Source organism: Poecilia latipinna, unplaced genomic scaffold (assembly GCF_001443285.1).
Source record: "Poecilia latipinna isolate Pla-1442-1.1 unplaced genomic scaffold, P_latipinna-1.0 Scaffold930, whole genome shotgun sequence".
NCBI lineage: Eukaryota > Metazoa > Chordata > Actinopteri > Cyprinodontiformes > Poeciliidae > Poecilia > Poecilia latipinna.
In genome coordinates, this window is record NW_015113546.1 from 69,481 (window position 1) to 92,644 (window position 23,164).

The window sequence follows — 23,164 nt, forward strand, 5'->3', positions numbered from 1 at the left end:
GAAATATATTTAAAAAAATGTTTTGGGTTAAGCCATGAGAACGGCATATTAATAATGTGAGAATCAAAATTAATACCAAGGTTTCTGAGGTTTGGTTTAACAGTACTTGGTAAACAGTCTAATTCATCCACCTTTAACAATTCAAAACTCCTCCACAGATTTGTAAAAGACTCATTGCCAGTTATCACAAATGCTTGATTCAGTTGTTGCCACCAAGTGTTGCACAACTAGTTGCTACGTTTATTCAAACTGTTAATATATGACATTTTTGTCTGATACTAGATGTGGTTCATCACCCAAAACATTGAAATGTGACAAAAAAAGCTACAACAGAAGACACATGCGAGGGAAGAATTTTACTTTACATTGTTGTTTGTGGTTGCAACTTGACAAATGTGACAAAATTCAGAGTTTTGTTCAAAGCACTGTAAAAAGAGCAGCAAATAGATTTTGTTTGAGAGATTTTGATCCCATTCTTGAAGCCATCGACTGTATGTGTGAAAGGTCTGTGCATTTAGATTAATGGCTCAAAACAAAAACTATATCTACACAACGGTTGTGTCTGGTGGTTTACGGCTCAGGAGCTGATAGCCCATCTGAGCTGACAGCACTAAATTAGTGCTGGTATCATGGATGTATTAGACCTGGGTCTATAGTTTATCACGCATACTCACCACACAGAACCACACCTTAAATCACCTTAAGAACCACGTCATTTGTGACAGACGCTGCCGTTGAGCGGCTCCACCAGTCTGATGTCATCCGATCCTGGCGGATGAAAACCCATCCGTAGGAAATTCAGCAGCACCTTAATGGCACCTTTTTGAACCGCTCACCCGCGAGGATTGAGCGTGAACTGTAATTGGCTCAATATATCTCGCCGTATCGCTTTCTGTCTGGGATAAAAAGGGAGAGGGCCACAGGAGAGACCTTTCTCTCTAGTGGTGACACTCCAGAGGTCGCCGACATGTGGAGGCGAGCGCTGCCTCAAAAATTAAAATGCATCGCAGGCTGCGCTTGCCTCATCTGCACAACTGTGTCATATTTCAGCGAGGTTTGACAATCCTGGTGCTTCAGAGCTCATATAAAGATGGTACTTTTTTCATACTTACTAAGGCCATTGTTGAAGGCATTTTTTCCCCCCTCTTATCTCTGCTATACTCATTTTGGTTCCTCACAGTAATACATTGGGTATTGTCGCTTGTTAAAGAGACACTAATGGATCTGATTGCTTACCCTTCATATGTATTTGAACCTAATGCGTCCTCTCAGCGTTTTGATTTGAGATGGAGGATTTTCGTAATTTCCTCTGTGACAAAACTGAATGACTTCTAAATTGGGTTTTGTGGTATATTTTTCCTAATGTTTTTTTTTTTTTTTTTTTCTTTTTGAATCAGTCGCAGGGTTGCGATGACTCGGATCCCATCTTTCAGTCAGGATGACACACTCTCTCAGCGTTTTCTTTTATTTTTGTCTGTTTCAGATTCAGAATGCAGATGATGTCTTGATTACTCCCTTGGAAAAATTTCGGAAGGAGCAAATTGGAGCAGCGAAGGTAAGAGACCCCCTACGTGCGCAATTAGCGACGAAGCAGCGCCAGAGATTTCATGCGGCCCGACACCCTCGCCCTTTCCCTTCAACCCCCTTCGTCTCTCCCACCGTCTGTAAATCATTAATTAAAACCAAAGCGTGACACTGCCAAGAAAAATGGCCTTTTCCTAATTAATCTGACTGGTACGGGTTACAGACAAAGATGTCAGTTTGTTATTTTGACATTAGAAGGCATTAACACCTGCTAGTTTTTTAAAGTTAACTTTTTAATGTTTATTAAATTAATAGTGGCATATTGACCCAAGCAATATTTATTTATTTATTTTTTTTTGGCTGCTATAGTCTCTAAGCTGCTGTTCTCTTTGCCAGAAGTTTTATAGTAATCTGTTTAATATTTTCACTCTTTTAACTTTAACATTGATTCAACGTTTTAGAGTGAAATATTAATAAGTGGAATTCTGTGCCCATTTGTTAAGGGAGAATAACCCAAACACGTACAGTAATGTCGCACTTATCTTCAACAGAGATGTACATTTTACGGTGTATTTACTGAGAGGAGATCCTGGCACAGCGCCACAAGTATTTCTGGAGGGACTTAATGTACCTTCTGGCCTTGGAACACCTTGGGATATGAAATGTCCTGAAGGACCGTTCAGTGTCACTGCAGCCCATCCTGTAGTTGGATGGATAACCTTCTTACTAATCGGGGTTAGCAGCTGAAACGTTATGGCAGAGGTTGGCATTTACATATACTGCAACAAGACTCTACACAACTTTAACTAGTTTTACAAATCTACCGCTAACTTGCTTCATTGTCAGCTCTTCCAGGAAGTCAAGATAACTGGCTTTCAAAGTAAAAGCATGGTTGGAAACTGGGGTTTCAAAGTAAAAAAAAAAAAAAAGACTCTTGATTAGTTGTTATAACATTGAAAAATTGTCATTGTTTTTTTTGTTTGTTTTTTTTTTACTAATAATGAGTATTAAGAGGGAAAATGAACAGAGCTGGAAATGAAAATAAAGCAGAACAACCAATATGAAACAAAAAGTTCTTCCAATATACTTAAACCACAAAATCCAAGTTAGTTTTAGTGATTCTAACTGGCCATCATTATAGTTCAGCTATTGTATGTCAACAAAATTATAAGATGTTGTGAAGATAAGGGGAAGATGTGATTTAGATGCGAATCCCTTTTCCTTTACTGTATTTGATTAATTTTTATATGTATTTTTTTCACCTTAATTGCTTATTTTAGTATCAATAAATATTGCTGAGTCCACTGTTTATCTATTTTAAAGGTTAATTATGTTGTGTGAAATATAACATCTTACGCAACTTTTGCATGTGTCCTCACAAATTCAACACTCAAAGTATTGGTGGATGGTCTGAAAGCTTACTTGGCATCTGTTCTTTTATTTCTGGAGTTTGTAAATACAGAATTAGTCAGAAAAATATGCATAACTCCAGATTATCAGGTTTTATTCTATACAGCATTTTACAGCATCATGTAGTATGTCTTGTAAGGTTTTACATGAATAAAGTTTTATATTTTACTTGGCTAATTTAAAAATGCATTTAGTCCAGTTCATGTCATGTAGGTGCCATGCAATTCAAAGCAACAGAACTGATGTTTCACAGATTGTGGCATCAGTAGATTTTTTTATTGATAAAATAAATAAATAAATACACTTCCCATATCTCATTTTCTTAAAATAAAACTGGGCCATGTGAAGACCTCCAAAAATCACCTCTGCAGTATTTCCTTCCTCCTTCAATACACCTGCAGGAAGGACGCATTTAATGCATTTATCCCCTTTTTAATCGGATTGCTGTAATCCTGTTACATGTAGTGCAGTCTTCTCTAACGTATTGGATCTGGATGATTGATATCAGTTGGACTTGTGCACGGTGTTGCTTGAAGGCATCCTGAATTCACAGCGGACATGTTGCTAAGGATGGCGTTGACTCTAAAGAACAGTGTGGGTTTCTTGCTACAAGCCTCGCTTTCATTTCTGGCCAACTCAAAGGCACGATATGAAAGCGCAGCGGCTTGTCTGTGGTCAGTCCCTCGGTGAGTTCACACATGAGCACGATGGAAGAACTGGAGCTTTCATGCCGCTCTCCAACTACTCCACCACTAACTCAATACTGTACTATGAATCATTTGCACATCTTAACATAGCTTTTATCTTTTTGAGGGACTTCTCGGGCTCAAAGTCGGGCCGTCTCCCTCTCCCTTTCTCAGTGTCTCTCATTTTGATTTATTTTACATGCCTTGACAGCCACTGGTCTGCAGATATAGTCATCCTGCTGTACTTCATTGGTCTCTTCACAGGCCAACCTGCAGCATAATGACACCATTTCTCTTCCCTGTACCGAGGTGTGAGCATCATCGCTCTCTCTCTCTGCCCGGTCAGACTGAATAACCAATGCCGCTTCATGCCTCTGCCAAAATGAAACTCCACATTTTGCTGCCATTTGTGTCTCTTTCTCTCCTACATCAACATGCTCAGTGTTATTGCTCTCACTCTCTGTGTTTATAAAATGGTTTCTTAAAAGCCACAACCCCCCTCATTACTCCCACTACCTCTTATTTCCTCCGACCACTTCCTCCTAATGGCTCTGTCCTCCTGCAGTCTTTCCTCCGCTAAACATTAGCCCAACTAGAGTGAGATGAAACGCACACATCACGGGCGGCTGAGTAACTTTCCACGGTTCCGAGAATCTGGAGAGATCCTCGGGCCGTCTGACCCTTCCAGTTATTGCACTTGATGAAGTCTGAGAACATCAGTTGGACAGTCTGGGAGCATTTGCCATATTTGGGCATCCTGCGTGTAATCCCTCTGAGGCTGTATACCAGTGTATTAGCTTCCTAGGCACAAGCACAACCCTTCCACAGCTGTGATGTACCAGCAGATTGACTGCAGCTCTGTGAGACATATTAGGGACAGCCTGCTTCACACAAGGCGGTACCAAATGTTTTGGACTTAAGCCCCTCAAACTTAGCAGTCTGCGGCCAACAAACACGGAGAGAAAATATCTGAGAAGGCAAAGATGTGTTGCCATATGTGCTGGAAGCCAAAGTGAGATGTAGGTCTGAAATCAATGTAACACTTCTTTTTTTCAGTTTCAGATACGCTTTTCTGTGATCTGAAATGTGTTCTCGAGCTTGCTACAAAAGTTTCAAAGTTACGACACAGAATGAGAGGTTGTTCCTGTTTTTAGTTTGCAAGTCCTCCGTGCCAAAGCTGGAACATAAAAGCACCTCTGACAAATGTAAAGAATAACATACAACTTTTAATTTGAGTAAATTTGTTCATACACAGAAAATTATACATTAAATATGAATAGAAGATACATTTATGACACATAATTATTGCAAAATACATGCATCTAAATTAATTAAGCTGTTTAGTTTCTATTTCACATGAAGCAAAGTCCATTTATCTTGGCTACTTTTCAAAATGGAGAAGACAAGAAAACATGCTAAAATAACAGAAGTGTGTTAAGATTCTTTGGCAGGAAATGGCCAGATGCAAAACAGTAGCTACTTATTTATTCTCCACCATTCAGTCAAGGCAGTAACTGAAGAGTTTGAAACTTGAACTTAAATGAGTGACAGCATTTTGCATTTTAGACTCACAGATTAAATTTTTCTAGATTTCTGGAACTCTTTTTTTTTTTTTTTGTCCTGACTTGCGGATACTAATGCTGAACGATTACAATTTCTCTCTTAAAGTATTGTATTGTGATATACTAAATATTTTTTTCAATCTTCTTTTCTAAGTAGGCTTTTTTTTCACACACATTCATATCAGGAGGAGAGACTGTTTCATGATTGGATGAAAACCTCGTATAACAGGTTTCATTGTAGTTTTTTTAAAAAAAGAGGACACATCTTCACAAAGACATTTTCTGCTCTTTGACTGCATTCTCCATGTGTAGTCATGGAACATGAATAACTTACCTTAACTCTAGGATTTCCAAGATGTCATAATATTTGCAAATACATGAAAGACAGGTTTAAAACTCAAGAGAATAAAACAGAACAATTTTGCTGTATTCTGATTAACCTTCCTCGTCTCTGTTAAAAGCTTCTGTCTCGCTTGTTCTTACTTCTATTGCAACTGTAGACGGATCTTGAAACCTCAAAGAAATTACAGTTTTGCCTTTTTTTTTTTTGACATAATATCAAATATCCATTTGGTACAAAAAATGTATAACTTAGAATCTCTGTTCTAGTGGTCGGCACAGTTTTGTTAACAACCTAACAGTAGAGCTGAATTTTTTGTTTAGAGCGCTGGTATTTTTGTTAACTTTGAAACTATTTATGCACTTAGTGTTCCCTTTTCTGGAAAAGGCTAAACAAAACAAACAACAACTTCCTGAAACCCTGTAAACTATTCTAATACATGTTTAACATTTCAGCTCTTGGCACGCAAGATTGCAAAGTCAAATCATCTTTATCTTATTATGCAAGATAAGGTTAAGATATCAAAATTTAAATGTATCAACTTTAATAATTCTTAATTGATAGGATAATCATAACTATTTATTATTGAACCTAAAATATGACGCATAGTAAAATTAAATTATGCATAAGTACAGCTAATTAGAGTATTATCATATTAATCACATTTCAAAGCTCTGTACCAAGCAAAAGTTAAACACAATTAAAATTGTTTTGTAACCACAGTTTACCAGATGATTATAGGAGGACGTGTCTGGTTGTCAGGCAATGTGGTTCCAATTGGCATTACATAAAATAGTAGCAACCGTAAATGAATTTAATATAAAACTGAATGTATGTTGAGTCAAGACACAATATATACTGCTCAAAAAAATAAAGGGAACATTTCACTTGAATTTTGTGTGTGGCTCCAAATCCAGGCCTCCATTGGTTAATAAATTTGATTTCCATTGATGATTTTTGTGTGATTTTGTTGTCAGCACATTCAACTTTGTACAGAACAAAGTATTCAATGAGAATATTTCATTCATTCAGATCTAGGATGTGTTATTTGAGTGTTCCCTTTATTTTTTTGAGCAGTGTACATTATTTTCCAATATAGACTATAGAAAAAAATATATATTGAGTATATTTGTAATAGAAATATTTAATATTATTGCCATAATGTGTTGATATAAATAAACCTCTCTTTATTATGTTCTCTCATGACTTCCTAGAAATGTCCAACATAGGTTTAGTCTGGTTCATATATATACCAGGGAAGATGCATGAAAGCAATATTCTCAGTAGAGAACAGCTGAATTGTCCCAGATTTAGCTTCTAACTAATTTCCGTCTTCATTCCCTCTGATACAGAGGTGTAATAAAAAAAATAAAAATAAAGTTTTCATGGATTTCTGTTTACCAAACTGAAAATATAATCTGCACAATGACTTCTCAGCATAACTTTGACTTGTAATATTTCCTCCCAGTGTTTTCACTCCACCTTTGACCTGGAAGTGACTCTTGATAAAGAACAGAGTGCTGTTGTTTCCTGTTAGTTCCCCTTGGTTATGAAGTTTTCCTCAAAGCCTCTGGATTTTAATAAAGCCAAATTGCTGTGAAAACACTCCTAATAGCAGAAAAACAAACTCACGGCTCGACAGCAGGCAAAGTTCACCTTATTGTGTTGTCTTTAACCTTCAGAGTTGGACTGAGCCGTCACAATTCAGCTTTAGGACACTGAAATGAAAAGAGGCCATTTTTAATATCCTATAGAAAAATTGTCAGACTATTGGATGAATAACCTTGTGTTAGATTTGAAAGCAAGCTGGTTGTTCACTTCAGTTTTTCTGATTCTGGGTCTTTGTATTTTTTCCTACTTGCTATCTCAAGGTTATGTAGCAAGAGGAATATACAGCCTGATCCTGTCAGGAGAAAGTTAAAGATTCCCTACAGGAGAAGATGTAGACCTACAGGCTAGCAGAGCTCGTCAAAAGGCTTTTTCAGATGCCATAAGACCAAAAAAGGCTTATGAAGATTGATTTATGTAGTTACAAACAAGCAAATACAATAAGGAACAAATTGTATGTTCTGTTTTGCATTCGAGTGTTATTAAAGTTCGACTTGTTGCAAAAGCTTTTAGTGACAACTGATAAATGTTAAATTTTACCCAGAAGGTTTGCAGCTTGCCTCCTAAATGTGGCCTATTTAGAAGTCTGGATGTTTGTTTTTGAACTCTTCCAAAGCAGATGTTGGTAATTATTTCTTGCTAATTGCTCAGCCTCTTCCTGCCTGTTACAGGAATTAGTCTTTTTTTTTATTATTATTATGTAAAAAGGAAAGCTTTTTTCTTAGCTTTGGCACAAAGTGGCAGAATTCAGCTGAAGGTTTGTGTTCCGTCTGTCTCCCTTGTTCATCTAAGACCAGCTCATGTGTGCAGCTATTGCGGTTTAATCGCCACTTCTGGACCCATGCTCCAATTAGCCAGCTCTAATGAGCTCATAGAGATAGGTTACGCTTTTCCCTTTCATGTCACTGCTCAGAGAATTCATTCAGAATGAAAATATGGTTAAATTTGCTCCAAATGATGCCTGACTGCTCATTGGTGTTTGCATTAGATGTTGACAAACAAATTAGAAATTGTTGTCTGAAAATGTGAACTCCAGTGCCTTTCGAAGGTATTCATACCTCTTGAACTTTTACATTTTTTTATGTTAATCCTGAAACTTCAACGTAGTTTATAGCTCAGTGCAAAGTAATGCATAACTGTGAAGTACCAAAAATAGCAGCATGCATATTAATGTAGTTCCCTTTACTCCAATATCCCTAAAAATCTAATTCTGCTGCTCTCTAAAGTCCTGAGAGGTTCATTAGTTCACATCAGTGAACTAACAGTGCAATAACTAAAGTCAGATTGGATGATGAGCATCAGTACACGTACATTTTCTAAGCTTGGTGCAGATCCTCAATTGGAACTTCGTCTGATTTTACTGAGTTTTGTTAACACATGGTATGCTGCCATGAAAGCCATCCCACTTATTAAACAACTCTCTAGGATTTCCTTCTTTTACCTGAGTAATATTGACAAAATTAGAAATATCCTTATGCTGGAAAACTGGTCCATGCATTTGTTACTTTAAGAGTGGACTATTTTAACTCAGGAAATCCAGAAAGTACCGCTGAAAGCCTTCACTGCCGGAGAAGCTCTGATGGAAATTAAAAAGTGAGATCATGTTTCTCCTATTTTATCTTCCTCTCATTGGCTTACTGTTACATCCACAATAGAATTTTAAATTCTCCTTCTCGCATATGAAGCCTATAATAATCAAGTTCCATTATACATCAGAAATCTGATTGTTCCATTTGTTCCTAACTCAGCACTTCACTCTCAGACTGCAGCTTTACTGGTGGTTCCTAGAATCCTGCCTCTGTCTCAAGTCTTTTGCAGCCTCTAAAAGGTTTTATTCCAAGATTACCCTGTATTTATCTAATCTATCTTCCCATCTAATGAGCTTCCTTATCCTTAAATAGAGTCCACCTATAGGGACAGTATCAATCCATCTCTTCTGTTAGGGCCTTAGAGGTTTGTTAGAGAACCGCAGAAAAAAAAACTGTAGAAAGATTATGGATAAAGTTGTGGATAAGTTTAAAGTAGTTACTTTCTAAAACAATAATTATATTCTTTGAACATCAATCAGGACACTGCTCAGTTTATCTGAAAATGGAAAGAATGCAATTTTACCAAGACATGATGGTCAATATGACCAGACAGTTGATTTTGAAAATGAAACATAAACTGTAGTTCTTTTTCACATGTCACGGCAAACATGAGGAAGAATGTGCTCTGGTCAGATGAAACTAAAGTTGAACTTTTTGATGTTCATGCAAACATTGTGTGTGTGAAAGTTAACACCACCAAGCTGAAAAAAACAATAAAGCGTGGTTTTGACAGTACAATTATTAAAATATGCATTAATCGCAGGTAAGTCCTGGAAGAAAAACTGGTGGAAAATACAAAAGACTGGATACCGGAGCAAGAGTCGACTTCCAGGAAGAGAGCACGTCAAACGGACAGCCAGGTCTGTCATAGAGTGGTTTAAACTCATCATGTGTTAGAATGTCCCAGTCAAAGACCAAGCCAAAATCCAATTGTGAATATCAGAAAATAATTGTATACTGTTTCATCCAGTTTAATTCGACTTGAGGTATTTTGTAGAAGTGGGGGAAATGTTTGTCTGGATGTTCAAAGCTCAAAGTTGCCTCTAAAATCTAAGTACTGACTTAGCAGTGCTAAATGCTAATGCACATCACACTTCAACTTTGATCTACTCTTCATCTGTTTCTTTTTTTTTCCTTGCAGCATTATCCTTCCACTTCGCATGGTGTTGCTCTGTCTTTTAAAATGCCGAGATAATTCGAAAGAGATTGTTTTGACGTGATCAGTTCTGACAAAGTGAACAAGTTTAAAACCTTTTGTAAGGCGTCTGGTATTATTTTCTCTCTACACCTATACAGACACATTCAGTCTCCTTTACAGCTGACATCTGTTGCCATGGTGAAAGGATAGTCCTGGAGCTTGTTAGGTCACTGTCAAAACTTGCAAAGAACAACCGGTGTCCAAACACCCTCCCTACAGTCTTTCTATCATCTCCTAGTTTCTTGACTTGAAAGAAACTGACAAATAATGACAAGAAGAAATTCTCTCTGCACGCCATATTTTTCTCGCTAATGGTCCTGATTTTAGAAATTAGCAGACTTACTCATGCCGTTGCTGTCAGATCACCCCTGGCAGCTACACGAGGCCTCACCAGTTAGAAATCCCACTACAAAGCTATCTGCATCTGAGCATTTTCCTGTTGCATGTGATTTATTCATGAGTGAGTACAAAGCAATCAGATGAGAAAATCTCCCGAGTGATAGGTTCATGTGCGTTTTGTGCACCGGCAGAGTGTTGCCAAGAGCTTTGACGTTGTTCATTCCATTCAGCTAAATGAGCACTCTCAAACACTAGCCTTGGTTTGTGTCAAAAGCCACTTCCTAATGTTCGCTTCAGGGTCTGCATCTCTTCACAGAGATGCCCGCTGTCCCTTCATATTTAGCTTCAGACTTTCCTTTGAGCTGCGCCTCCTTTCGCATCGTTCTCTTGGTCTTGCTTGCGTATATTCTGTGCTGTCTGCTCAAACATACAGTAAATGGAGACGGGGAGTTACCATCAACGCACGGACAAGCAACCACACAGCCCCCGTGTTCTCCGAGGCTATGATTACAGGCATACCGGTTTCTACATGTCCTGCTACGATCAAAACAAAACATTTTAACACTTCGGATGATTCAATCAAGCTGAATCTGCCTCACATTTTCGCTGCGGCTCTGGCTCGCTGCCTGCTGTCTGCGTGTGTGACGGAGTTGCTCCAAACCGTGTTTTCTGGGTATGCTCACACTGCTCATCAGTTCTAGGACATTCCTCGTATGACTGTGGGACTCAGCTACAGCTCTTAATTTATTGTGGTCCCTGGTGTGGGTGCCTGTGTGTGTTTATGTTGAGCTATCCAAATTACCTCTTCTCACCAAGAGTCACAATGCCAGACAAGACCGTAAACGTCCCTGTTCCCAAACAGAAGAGTCCTGGTCAGAAGTTTCCATCTGCTCACTAAGGACATTACTGTCACGTTTATTTTGCTCTTCTAATGATGCATTTGGACCTTTCTGGATCCTAATTGGTATCTCTATGCAACATCCCACTGGCGAGAAATTGGTGCACCAGTTTGTATTAATTTTTGAGTTTCTATGTTCATACATCAGACAAACAGCAGAAGACTCAGTGACCTTAGAACATTGTACCAACTGTGAAGTGTGGTGGCGGCGTCTCGATCTGTGTCTGTTTGGATGTCTGAGACATTGGTTCATGTAAAAAGTGTTTGGAATTTGAAGAACTAGATCAGATTTTCTGAACCCCACCTTATCTTTAGCATCCTGATGATTGAAACTTTGATTTAGGTTCCTGTTGGACAAACTTTCCAGACATGCATCTAATTTGGGTTTACAAAGGATAAAGTTAATGTTCTGAAATAGATTAATCCATTTGAAAATTGTTGGACTATCTTTAAAGTATTTGTCTGTTCCATAAAATGATTAAATTAAAAAAAAAATGCACTTGGATGTCAATTCTTAGTGTATGTTCACTGGTGACCAAAACCGTTCAGACATGTTTAAGCATCTATTTATATTTTGCTCTTTACCTAAATCATTCTCTTTGCTTCAAAAATAAAGGCACACTTTGAATTGATTTTCTCCACGTTGTTGAAAAGATCATTTCTTGGTCCGACATGCAGGACAGATGGAAATAAGATGCTGCTACATGAAATTATCTATTGATTTTCCCACCCCCGCCCTTTTTGCTGCACTACGGATTCTCATGTAGGGACATTTCTGTGTCCTGTGGGTGAATTCCTTCGCTTAGCTGCTTACAGAGTTGTTGAGACGAAACTCTCTTCTAGGTCAAATCAGTAGCTGGCAGATTAGACTTGCTAAATCTCAGGGCCATGGGAATAAAAACAAACAAGGAGGATCTGGCTCTAGTGGCCATTTCCTCACACTTTCTCCATCCTCCCTCCGGAGTGTATAATCTGTCCCCTACATCTGCATGTAGATGTAAGGGGCATTAAATAGGCATAGCTCGGTTTGGAGGTCGCAATTGCAGATGAGACACTTCTGCTTGGGCAGAATTTCATTAAGGTTTCCAAGTTTAGTCTGTTTTCCTTTTTTTTTAAGACTGAGAAGAGGAAAAGTTTCATCCTCCTTGACTATGAGTGCTGAAATATCAAACGTAATAAATAAATAATTGAATATTATTATTTACACATGAGATGATTGGCATAGAATTCAAAGTAGATATATCTAGTTTTCCCATATTTAAATGTGCCTGTAATTAAATACATGGTTATATAATAAAGTATTCAAATTTTAAGATCATATGCAATTATATCAAGATTTATTCAGTTATTTCAAGCTTTCTTTTCCACAGTGCACAATGGAATAATAAATTAACAAATTTAAGCTGTCGCCATCGATTCATCTCAGAGATTTTCCAAACATCTTGGCTAAAGCAATGTTAGCCACGTCCATTGACTGTTTAGAAAAAACTCAGATAAAATAACTGTCCTGTGTCTTGCACTAAAATTAAAACAAAAAATTAATAAAAAGATCAATGGATTTTGTGAATCCAACCCCAAAAGATTATTTGAAATATATTTTTGAAGATGATATTGGTATTAAATTCACAACAGATTTAAATCCACCACTTAAAAAAAACATGAGCTATTCCATAAAGTAAGAGAATTTCAATAAAGTGAAATACCACAGGGAATGTTTATTGAAACGCATTATATAATTTGCACGAAAGCATTTTTAGGTAATGGCGACTTTAAAATGTGCCTGCATGCAGAAACTAGTCTAATCCATTGCTCGGGTGTCATTTTGACAGATTATCCCATAAAACCCGTCTTAAAATCTTGAGGGAGTCTTTTTTGTGCACTCTGGTTATCTGTTCTGTCCATAGATTTTCAGTCGGATAAAGGCTGGGTGGTTGTATGGGACATTCGATCAGCTTCATTTCCTTAGAAACAGATTCAGAATTTCCTTCGCTGGATTTCAGGGATCATTGTCTTGCTGAAAAAAATCCCCCTTGTTTCATTTTTATATTCTTAAGAAAATCCTTTCATCTTTCCTTTAATCAGTCTGAAGACTGTCGAAAGCCTGAGTGTTTCTGTTTCTGCTCATCACTGACGTGTTGTTTTGGGGGTTACATTCAATGCAGTACTTCCTCCAAACATGACATAAGCAGTGAACTGTGAAAAGTTACATTTTGTTCTTATCTGGCCAAACAATATCCTTTGTGTTTTATTGGCTCCCAACTTTTTCTTTTTTTTCATAAAACTAATGTTTTTTTCTCCACCAGTGGAGTCATGTATGTAGAATTCTTTCCCATAATGAGAAACTTCTGTTTCTGTTTTGTTTAGATTTTTCTTAAATGCGTAGATTGTTTAATTTGTTGTGGACATCTAGAGTGAATCTTTTGTTGATATTCATTAGCTGCAACATAAATGCTATAAAATAAATATATTCATGACATTTTATTTATTAGGTATTTTATACATTATTCATTTATCTGTTTGACATTTAAATATTTTTTTTTCCTTTATTTGTGGCACATTTGGATCTCTGTAGCAGAGATGAGCATCTGGCATAAAAAGCCTATTTCTTGAACATTTTCCTCAGCGCTGTCTGCATCTGGAGGCTTGTAGCTGTTGAGTTTGACATATCCCTGCAGGCTGGTGGATGGGAAGGAAAATGCAAACAGCTTTCAGCCACTCCTGCGTCTGACTACGCCAGATGCATAATGCTATTTGTGATTTACAGTGCTGTGTGTTTTGGTTTGAACCCCTGTCCCAAGCTGGGGGACTGTATTGATCAAACACAGACATGCTGACATTGTCGACTTGTCATTACATGCGTTTTATGCCACTTTTATGACCTACAATAATCCATTGACGGAATTTTAAATGGCAATTGACAAATAGCCTGTGAAACTGCACTGTAGTTAGACCTCCACCTAGTGGTGATTTTGACTCACAGCTCAGATAAAAGATAATGAAAGCATTTGTTTATTTATTTATTTATTTTTTATTCCAAGTTGTGTGTAAGCCTTTCATGTGTGTTAGGAGGTAAAGAAGAAATTTGATAAGGAGACGGAAAAATACTACTCCACACTTGAGAGACATCTCAGCCTGTCATCTAAAAAGAAAGAGGCCTATCTACAGGAGGTAAAACCAAAGCAAATTTCATCTTCCTACATTTGAAATAATTCCTGTTTTTTTGTTACGGTCAGCTCGGTGTCCTTTGAAAATCAGAGTTTCAGGTTTGTGTGTGTATATGCATGATTGTTTTGATGTTTAATTCTCTCTGTGCACAGCGTTTCTGTGGAGTAATGAAGCGTTTCTCTATCTTGGCTGAATCGTTTCTGTCTCACGGTTCAAACCTGCTCTGTTTGCTCATTCTCAGGCAGACACACAGATTGATAAGGAGAGGCAGCTCTTTTATGACACATCCCTCGAGTATGTTTTCAAAATTCAGGAAGTGCAAGAAAAGAAAAAATTTGAATTTGTTGAGCCGGTAAGTGAAGTATTTAATTTTTTTTTTTTTTTTGTAGTTTTGTTGCTGTCACTTTAGTTTAAGCAGAAAACAGCCTTTTTAAATTATTGTTCTTCTCTCTGTAATGAAGCCAGTTTTACTGCACAAATTTGTCTTCCTTATCTCATTTTTTCCCCCCTGTACACTCAAGGAGGCACAAGCAGGTAAAATTGAATCAAATTTCAGCTGTTAAATAAGACAAGTGCTTATCAAACTCACTTCACTACAGATGTGGGGAGCGAACTTTGAAAAGATTAAATTCTCTGCATGCAAATCCCTGAAAAAGTGAGTCAGGACTAGGGCTGTGTAATAATATCGATTTTGCGATATATATCGATATTTTCTTTCCTAGAAAATAATCGATATTCATCCGCAAGTATCGTAACATCCAACTGTCACCTTGCTCACTCACTGCTTGCTTCGCAGGGAGAGAGATTAGGTCATCAGGCTTAGAGTGATTCCTCCATCCATCCATTTTCTGAACACCCTTGTCCCTCAGTGGGGTCGGGAGGGGTGCTGGTGCCTATCTCCAGCTAACGTTCCGGGCGAGAGGCGGGGTACATCCTGGACAGGTCGCCAGTCTGTCGCAGGGCAACACAGACACACAACCATGCGCACACACACACACACCTAGGGGCAATTTAGACAGACCAATTAACCTAACAGTCATGTTTTTTGGACTGTGGGAGGAAACCAGAGTACCCGGAGAAAACCCACTTAACATCTGATTCCTTCAGATGTTAAGTGTCAAGGTTAAAAAGGTATCAAACTATTCAGAGCAGGGTACTTGGTGCACTTTATTCACTTTACAAATGCATGTAAGCTACAATTTGTACTGGTTCAATTAAAAGAAACATGTTTTCTCACCACTTCTTTGATTCATTTTGTCCAGCTGTCGACTTTAAGTCTGTGCCCATGTCCAACCAGAGCCAGGTATTGTGTAGTTGGTGCTTTTAATCAGTTTTCAGTTAAATTAATTCAATCCAACTCTGTAACAGTCACAAAATGTCATCAAAATCACTTGTGTATCGTATCGTGAGATTATTGTATCACTACAGCCCTAGTCAGGAACAAACTTTTTTTTTTTTTTTTTTTTTAAAAAAAAGCTTCTTTTCCATTTACTTACATCCTCTGGCATCAGCCCATATCCCATACCAGAAATGCAAATCTGCAGATAGTTGGTGAGGGGGGAAAATGACAGGGCTCAACCTCAGCTGTGATGAATCCAGGCGCAGATAAGGTGCTTCATCCTTGTTCATTTGATATACCAAACCTCAGCCTAGAAATCAAATCAGCGGTTGTGTCTGAGGATTTGACTGAGTGCAGCTCCATGTTTGTGCGATCCTCTGTGCTCGAGATGAGATCTTTTTTTTTTTTTTTTTTTCCCTCCTGCTACCCTACTGAAGTATTTTTTTTTCCCTACAGTGGTCAAGGATGGTTGTGTGTAAAACAGAAACCAAGATCAATGTCTGTCTGCTATAAAAAGCAAAAACTTTCAGAAACTTTTTTTTTCTCCACTGTCATCTTACATGGAGTGTTATAAATACGTAACTTTATGTAATACAATCATTTAGTAGCAGCAGTCCAGTTTTTGTCCAGTACTTTAATGTTGTCAGCTTTATATTTAAAGGTTCCCTGACACATAATGAAGGTCTATAATGTTTATTACCAAAAACTAAACCATGTTTCCTTTTTCCAGCTCTTGGCCTTTCTTCAGGGTCTGTTTACATTTTACCATGAAGGATATGAGTTGGCTCATGAATTTGAGCCGTACAAACAGCAGCTCCAGTTCAACCTACAGAACGTAAGTCTCCGCACCTCAAAGGGTTATACACAAAGGCAACCAGCCACATAATCAGACTCTGCGGCTTATCTTACCCAGATATAACAAGCAGAGCGCTTTTTCTCTCCCCACTGTGTGATGGCATGGAGGACAGATATTTGCAGGGCAGCGTTGCAGGCAGTTACAGCGGACCATTTAATGGTGCTGTGTCAAAAAACACTTAGGAGTTGAAAATAAAACTGCAGCCCCTGCCACCGTTCCTCCTTCCATCACTGCGACCTCGATGCTTTCAGCCCGAGGGTCCAAATTTTATTTCTGACCCAAAATGTCAGAGGCATTGCTCTGACAATTTTCACTCTATAACCCTCTCTCCATGTCTTCAGATGCAGAGAGCTCTAATAGGAACTGGCAAAGGTGAGGCTGTCGCAGCATTCTGCTCTGAGATGTGAAACAGCCTCGCCTTCACCTTTTTAACTCCATAAAAAATAGAAAAGAAAGGAAAGCAGAATCTTTTTCCTAAGTTTAAATCAACTCAAGCATGTTTTTCAATATATTAATAAAATATATTTCAACATGCTGTTAATTATTCTTCCCATGGGTGTCTTCATGCAGCTGCGCAAATTGGAGACATTTGTCACACTGCTTTAATTTAGGCACAGTGAGGGAATTCTTCATGCCAATAAAGTGCCTTGCAACAATCTTCAAACCCCTTGATCCTTTTCTTTTTTTTTTACTTTTGTCACATTACAGCCACAGCCTTAAATTTATTTATTTTTTTCTTGTGAAGGACATGCACATTGTAGTACATCAGTGTAAAGTGGATGGAAAATAGGAAATGGTTTCTGGAACATTTTACAAATAAAAAATCTGAAAAAATTTGCTGTGCACTTGCAGAGAGAGGTCAGGGATGAAGTTGTGGAGACGTTTAAATCAGGATTCAGTTATAAAGCAATTTCACAAGGTTCTTCATTTTTATGTTTTTATTTAAAAACATAAAAATATAAAATTAAAAAATAAAAAATCAAAATCACCTTTGCCAGTTCCTGTTTAAAAAAATGAAAACAATGTATAAGTTTGATTACATTTTACAATTATGCAACAATGTGTGTTTGTTTATCCAACAAAATCCCAATGACGGAGTGTCTGTGATTGCAAATGCCGTGTGTTGCAACATTGCATAATCTTGTATTTTTCCCACATAGACAAGAAACAACTTTGTGAGCACCAAGCAGGAAGTGGAGAAGCTGATGAACAGGATAAGGTCTGCAGATCAGGACTACAAACCGCCCGGCCAGTGGACGATGGAAGGCTTCCTGTACGTCCAGGAGAAGCGTGAGTCCTCCCATCAGTCCACTCGGACTCTCTCACTCCCTGCTTCAGTTAGAAGTGCGTCGTTTTAAATCCATCACCATAAACACGTCTCCAGCGTTCCCAGGCCGCCGCAGAAGTGATCGTTTCACACGAGGCTCTATAATTCATCCTGTTTACGGATTCACTTTGATGCACTCTCAAAAGTGGATGCGTGTTGGGGGAGTTACCACAAATAATAGATTTTTATCAGCAGCAATAAACAAATTTGGATTCATCACAACTTAATTGAATTTCTTTTGAAATCCCTTCAAGAAGCCTGTGTTTGAGAGCAAAACAGTTTGCTACTTTGTCTCTCATCTCTCCGTCCCCAGGTCCTCTGGGATGCGCCTGGACGCGTCACTACTGCACGTATGACAAAGGAAGCAAGACCTTCACCATGAGCAACACGGAAAACAAGTCAGCTGGGAAACAGGTAGTTCAGCTTAGTTCAGTTTGCTTTCCTTGGGTTGTAGATGAGCCTGATAAAAGCAGAGAAAAAGGGAAAAAAAAAAAAAAACAGAGCAAGCGTAATCTGTGTGGGTGAAACAAAGAGCCTGCTTGTTTCTCCCCCAAGGGAGGAAAAAAGGAAGCTGTCAAAGTTACTTAATTGACTTAGAAAACAAAAGACTTGTTAACTGAAGGAGACAGATACCAAAACCTAAAAAGAAAAGGAAACTCAAGAAGCAAAAATAATCGTTAAGCAATTAACTTTTGCTGTTTTTTTGTGTGTTCAGGATGCACTTAAAATGTGTTTTGATATTTCAGGCAAAATAACCGACTGTTCTTCCACGTTTGATTAGACATTTTACTATTTCCATTATTTTAGTGATGTAATATGTACGTGGAAAAAAGTAGCTTTTTTCACACATATTGTGAAAGAAGAGTTATCCTATACATTCAACTGAAAAACAAATCTGTTTAAAACACAAACAATGTGAAAAAACTATAGAGTAACCTGACTGTATATGTCAAAACTAATCCTTTGTTCAAGTTTCTGTGATTTATTTTCAGCATTAGTAGCAGTCTATCAGCGTCCCACATCATCCCGTCAATATTTTTCCACTTTGCCTTGCAGAAATTCTGCAAATGTATTAGAGTATGAGGAGTTCCCTCATCCACAGGTTGTCCCAAGGATTTTCTGTCGGATTTAATTTTAGACTTTTGTTTCAATGTTTCGAGACATTTTTCCCTCGTAAGTCTATTTTCCTGTGACTGAGAAACAGAAAAATAAAATCCACCTTTGTCTCCAGCTTCCTATCAGAGACCTGATGATATTAATTCAACACTGACTAATTTATAAAAGGGTTTTATGTTTTCATCAACCTTGATAGAAACTTGAATTTTATCTGCAAAAAAAAAAAAAATAAAAAAATAGAGCTGCCACAACCATGTTTCACTGAAGACATGGTGTGCTCATGAAACCTACCATTTGAAATTCTTGATCCAAATCTTAATCTTACTCTCATCAGACAGTAGTACATACTTAGGTTTTAGGAGATCTTAGCCAAGACTTATAATTTTTTTTGGAAGAAATAACTTGTCTTTTCCAGTCCTGCTCTTTAGTCCAGGAATGAGAAGAATGCAGGAGATTGTTGTCACACTTAGAGCATAAATAGTGGTCGGAAATTCCTTCTCTGAATCTGTTTGGAACTTCTATTTAAACTAAACTTTAGAAAAAGTGTGTGGTCTCACTGATCGCCTTGTCGTCGCCTCTTTCATCCCTTCTTTTAAAGGACTATATTAGATTGCTAGAGGACAAGCTGACAACTTTTCCTCACTTTCTTCTTCTACTACTCTCCAGTTTGCACCCTAGTAGCTCCGTGTCATGTCAGAAAACATTCAGAGCGAAAAGGGCTTTACTATTTTAAAATAGTGAGAAAAGTGCATTTTAAACTGCCTTTATTATGTTATCTCTCTGCATTCCTTGGAGAATGTAGGCCCCACATTTAAAGGGTGAGGTTCTGCAAAAAGGTTATAAGCAGTTAATATCTAACCTGCTGTAGATAACTTTGGTTTACTTTAAGACAGTCGTAGTGTGCTTTTGGTCTGTCAGCTGCAGCCTCTGAAATGGACCTGCTAATCAGTATTTACACAACATGAAAGTTACCTTCCACAGGTAAGATATAAATTTTTTATAACCTTTCAGCCGGACCCAGCTTTAAGAATCCTGAGTTCTCCATTCCAATAAGATTTCCAAAACATCTCCCACCATTTCCAAATCCAACATGCTCTGTAACGGACAGAAGTTGAAAGCACAGAAGGAAGAAAACAGAGCAACTAAAGCATTCAGACTTCCTATCGTCTGCTGGAGTTGGCACTCAACTTTTTTCTGCTCTGAAACAAGAAAAGCTGCAAAAGTACATATTGATGGAAAATACAATGAACACTCCACACCAGTCTAGTTCTCTGCTCTTGTAGTTTTAATGGTTAGCAGAATTAGTGTAATAATAGCTGCCCAAAAATAGCAACAATCTATAAATACTTGAGAATCCCTCTAAAAAGTTTCTATTTTGATAATTCACACACCAAATATACCTTACTGTGCCTTAATACCCAGTGTATTAACTTGATGATTCGCAAAGGCCAGGCAATTTCGTGTCGAGAAGCATTGTGCCTACGCGTTTCAGCTTCCCAAATTGCATTTTCCTTTGAATATTTTAGATATTTTCTATGAAGAAAGTCACAAATACTTTGAATTCCGCAAGTAATTTGGACTTTCTCAGCCCAGAAAGACTGTGAATAGGCGAATCCATGAAAACTGAAGGCGAACATCTATCTCGTTTGTGGTCATCAGTCAATTTGCCGTTGCCTCTCTATTGTTTCCTATTTGTGGTGATGAAAGATCAATGAGTTTTGTGGTGTTGTTTTCTTTTCTCTTTGTGTGGATCTGTTTGTATCGTTCCTGTTAGAATGGCCTCGTCTTGAATCAGCCAGAGACTTTCAAGCTCAAGTCCTGCATTCGGAGGAAAACAGACTCCATCGACAAGCGCTTCTGCTTTGATATCGAAGTGGTGGAGAGGTCCGTGAGACATATCCATGAATTTTTGTTGCTTGCATAGTCTCGGGGCATAAACAAACTGTGATATTTAATGCTCTTTGCATCACCAAGTCCGAATGGTATTTGTTTTTAATATGTTGAGCGAAATGTTGCCTAACATACTGAAATACCAGAGGATTTATGTAAGACGCACTGGCAAAGCACCTTTTTTTTTTTTCTCTTTTTTTTTCAGTTACACTTGAATTCCTAAGATCCTGAAGCTGCATGTGGAATGTTACGTTCTCATTATGTGTTGTCTTGGATCTAATGTATGTTACATTTTGAATGCTCTGAGTCGATTAACATCTTCAGAGAGTCAGAGATCTTCAGCACTGTTACCGTCCTGCATGTTCCCCATGTTCTCCCCGCCCTCTGCAGCTCCTGTTTGCCTGTATGTCTGCGACATCAGTAGCTGTAGCGTTTTTGAACCCGTTCCATCTTTTGTCTGTGTCCGTGTCACTGTAGAAATGACATCTGTCGAGGAACTCTTTTCAGACCACTTCAGTTTTTCTGTAAAGTCCGGTATGTGAACTGATCGGAAAAGATGCATGAGCTGCATGTGTGCATGTTCCTTTAAAACAAATTACCGCTGTTCATCACTTGCCCTTAAAAACATTAGAAATAATTATAAACTACATACTGCATAAAAATATAAATATATTTTCTTCTTACTGCCTAACATTAAGTCAGACTAAACTTTACTTGTTTTAGATCAAGTACATTTACTATAACTGTTTTTGTTTGCTAAATGCCAGAATTGTGAGAGAGTTCAGTAACACTTTATTTGAAGGGGTGTGCATAAGACTGACATCATACTGTCATAAACATGACATAACGTCTGTCATGAACATAAAGAAGTCTTTATGACTGTCTATGACAGTTGTCATGAAGTGTCATTCGGTAAATAATGATACTTTTAATGCAAAGTTGCTCTAAAAGTTGCATTAAAATTCCATTAAAAGTGCCAACTTTGCATGATTTTGTAAATTATGATAATGTAATGCAAAGTGGACATTTTTAATGGACTTTCAAAGCAACTTTTAGAGCAACTTTGCATTAAAAGTGTCATTATTTACCGAATGACACTTCATGACAACTGTCATAAACATTCATAAAGACTCATTCATGTTCATGACAGATGTTATGTCATGTCAGTCTTATGCACACCCCTTCAAATAAAGTGTTACCGAGAGATCATTTAAGTGTCGTTAAAAGTCTTCCTTCATTTTCTTAAAATTTGTTTCCAAGTTACAACTTCCTTTTCACTGATATCTTGAGATGTTGCTTCAGTATTTCTACACAACACTCCCTCAACATGGTGCTACATTCATACTTCACAGTTGGGATGTTCTCAGGTTGCAGATTCTCCTCCCCCTTTTTAATCCAAATGTTTAATCCAAAACAATCCCAGCTGACCACAGGAAACGTCTTCAAAAATCAAGGTATTTGATTGACAAATATTACATTTGACAAGTGGCATCATCAAGATAATCCCATGTTACTCCAAAAGGTGTTCATATCAGAGAAATGGAACCCGTCTCCTTCCTGAATAAAACAATAGAAGGACATTCCTATGGCACTCATTTAAACAGGTGAATGTGAAAATTACACCCAAGAATAAATCAGATTGTTGAGATCCACAGTTGGGGTTCCTGATATTTTAAAATATTTAAAATTGTATGTTATGGTTTAACCTATCAGAAGCTTGCAAAGCTGTGATACCATCTTGGCATTTTGATATTTTGAATTTGAAGTCTGTAATCAAAGATTCTCTATTAAATCTTTTCTCTCGTTATTCTGGCGTTTAGCAATTATAAATTATTTTGTAATCCTAACTAATATGAATTAGAAGCATTTTTTTGTAGAGAAAAGTTTGTGTTTCCATACATATATTTACCTACAATGCATAATACAGTAATAATACAGCTTATGTAAATGTATTATATTTCTAATTATCACTGTTGCTCTTTTACCACTTAAAACATAATTGGAACAAATAGAAACGTTAATCGCTGATAAAAAAAAATAATAAAAAAGAGATATTTATGTTGCCCCTCTGGGAAGATTTGCTATTGATTCGTATTTATTAGGCTAATTGCTAATCCCATTTCTCATTAAGACCTACTGTAGAGGAGAATAAGCCTTACTGAGAAGCTTCTCTGCTTAATAACACACCCCTAAATGACTAAGATGTCTGTTATGAAGGCTTGAAATGAACTAATCATGAAGATCCACACTTCAGATAATAGAATTTGCCCATCTTTTCTCTGTGTGTAAATGTGCAGCAGCTGCTTGCCCAGCACTG

General features: G+C 37.6%; 1 protein-coding gene across 1 annotated transcript in view; it reads left to right on the plus strand.

The window, feature by feature from the left end:
- The first annotated feature begins 967 nt into the window (after positions 1 to 967).
- Positions 968 to 23,164, plus strand: part of LOC106957727 (rho GTPase-activating protein 42) — a 45,075-nt gene continuing 22,878 nt past the window's right edge. Inside the window, exons 1-9 of the mRNA XM_015049176.1 lie at positions 968 to 1,054; positions 1,484 to 1,555; positions 14,221 to 14,322; positions 14,561 to 14,671; positions 16,389 to 16,493; positions 17,675 to 17,804; positions 18,155 to 18,255; positions 20,732 to 20,841; positions 21,325 to 21,381. Coding sequence (XP_014904662.1) covers positions 968 to 1,054; positions 1,484 to 1,555; positions 14,221 to 14,322; positions 14,561 to 14,671; positions 16,389 to 16,493; positions 17,675 to 17,804; positions 18,155 to 18,255; positions 20,732 to 20,841; positions 21,325 to 21,381 — 875 coding nt within the window. The remainder of the gene's footprint in view (positions 1,055 to 1,483; positions 1,556 to 14,220; positions 14,323 to 14,560; positions 14,672 to 16,388; positions 16,494 to 17,674; positions 17,805 to 18,154; positions 18,256 to 20,731; positions 20,842 to 21,324; positions 21,382 to 23,164) is intronic.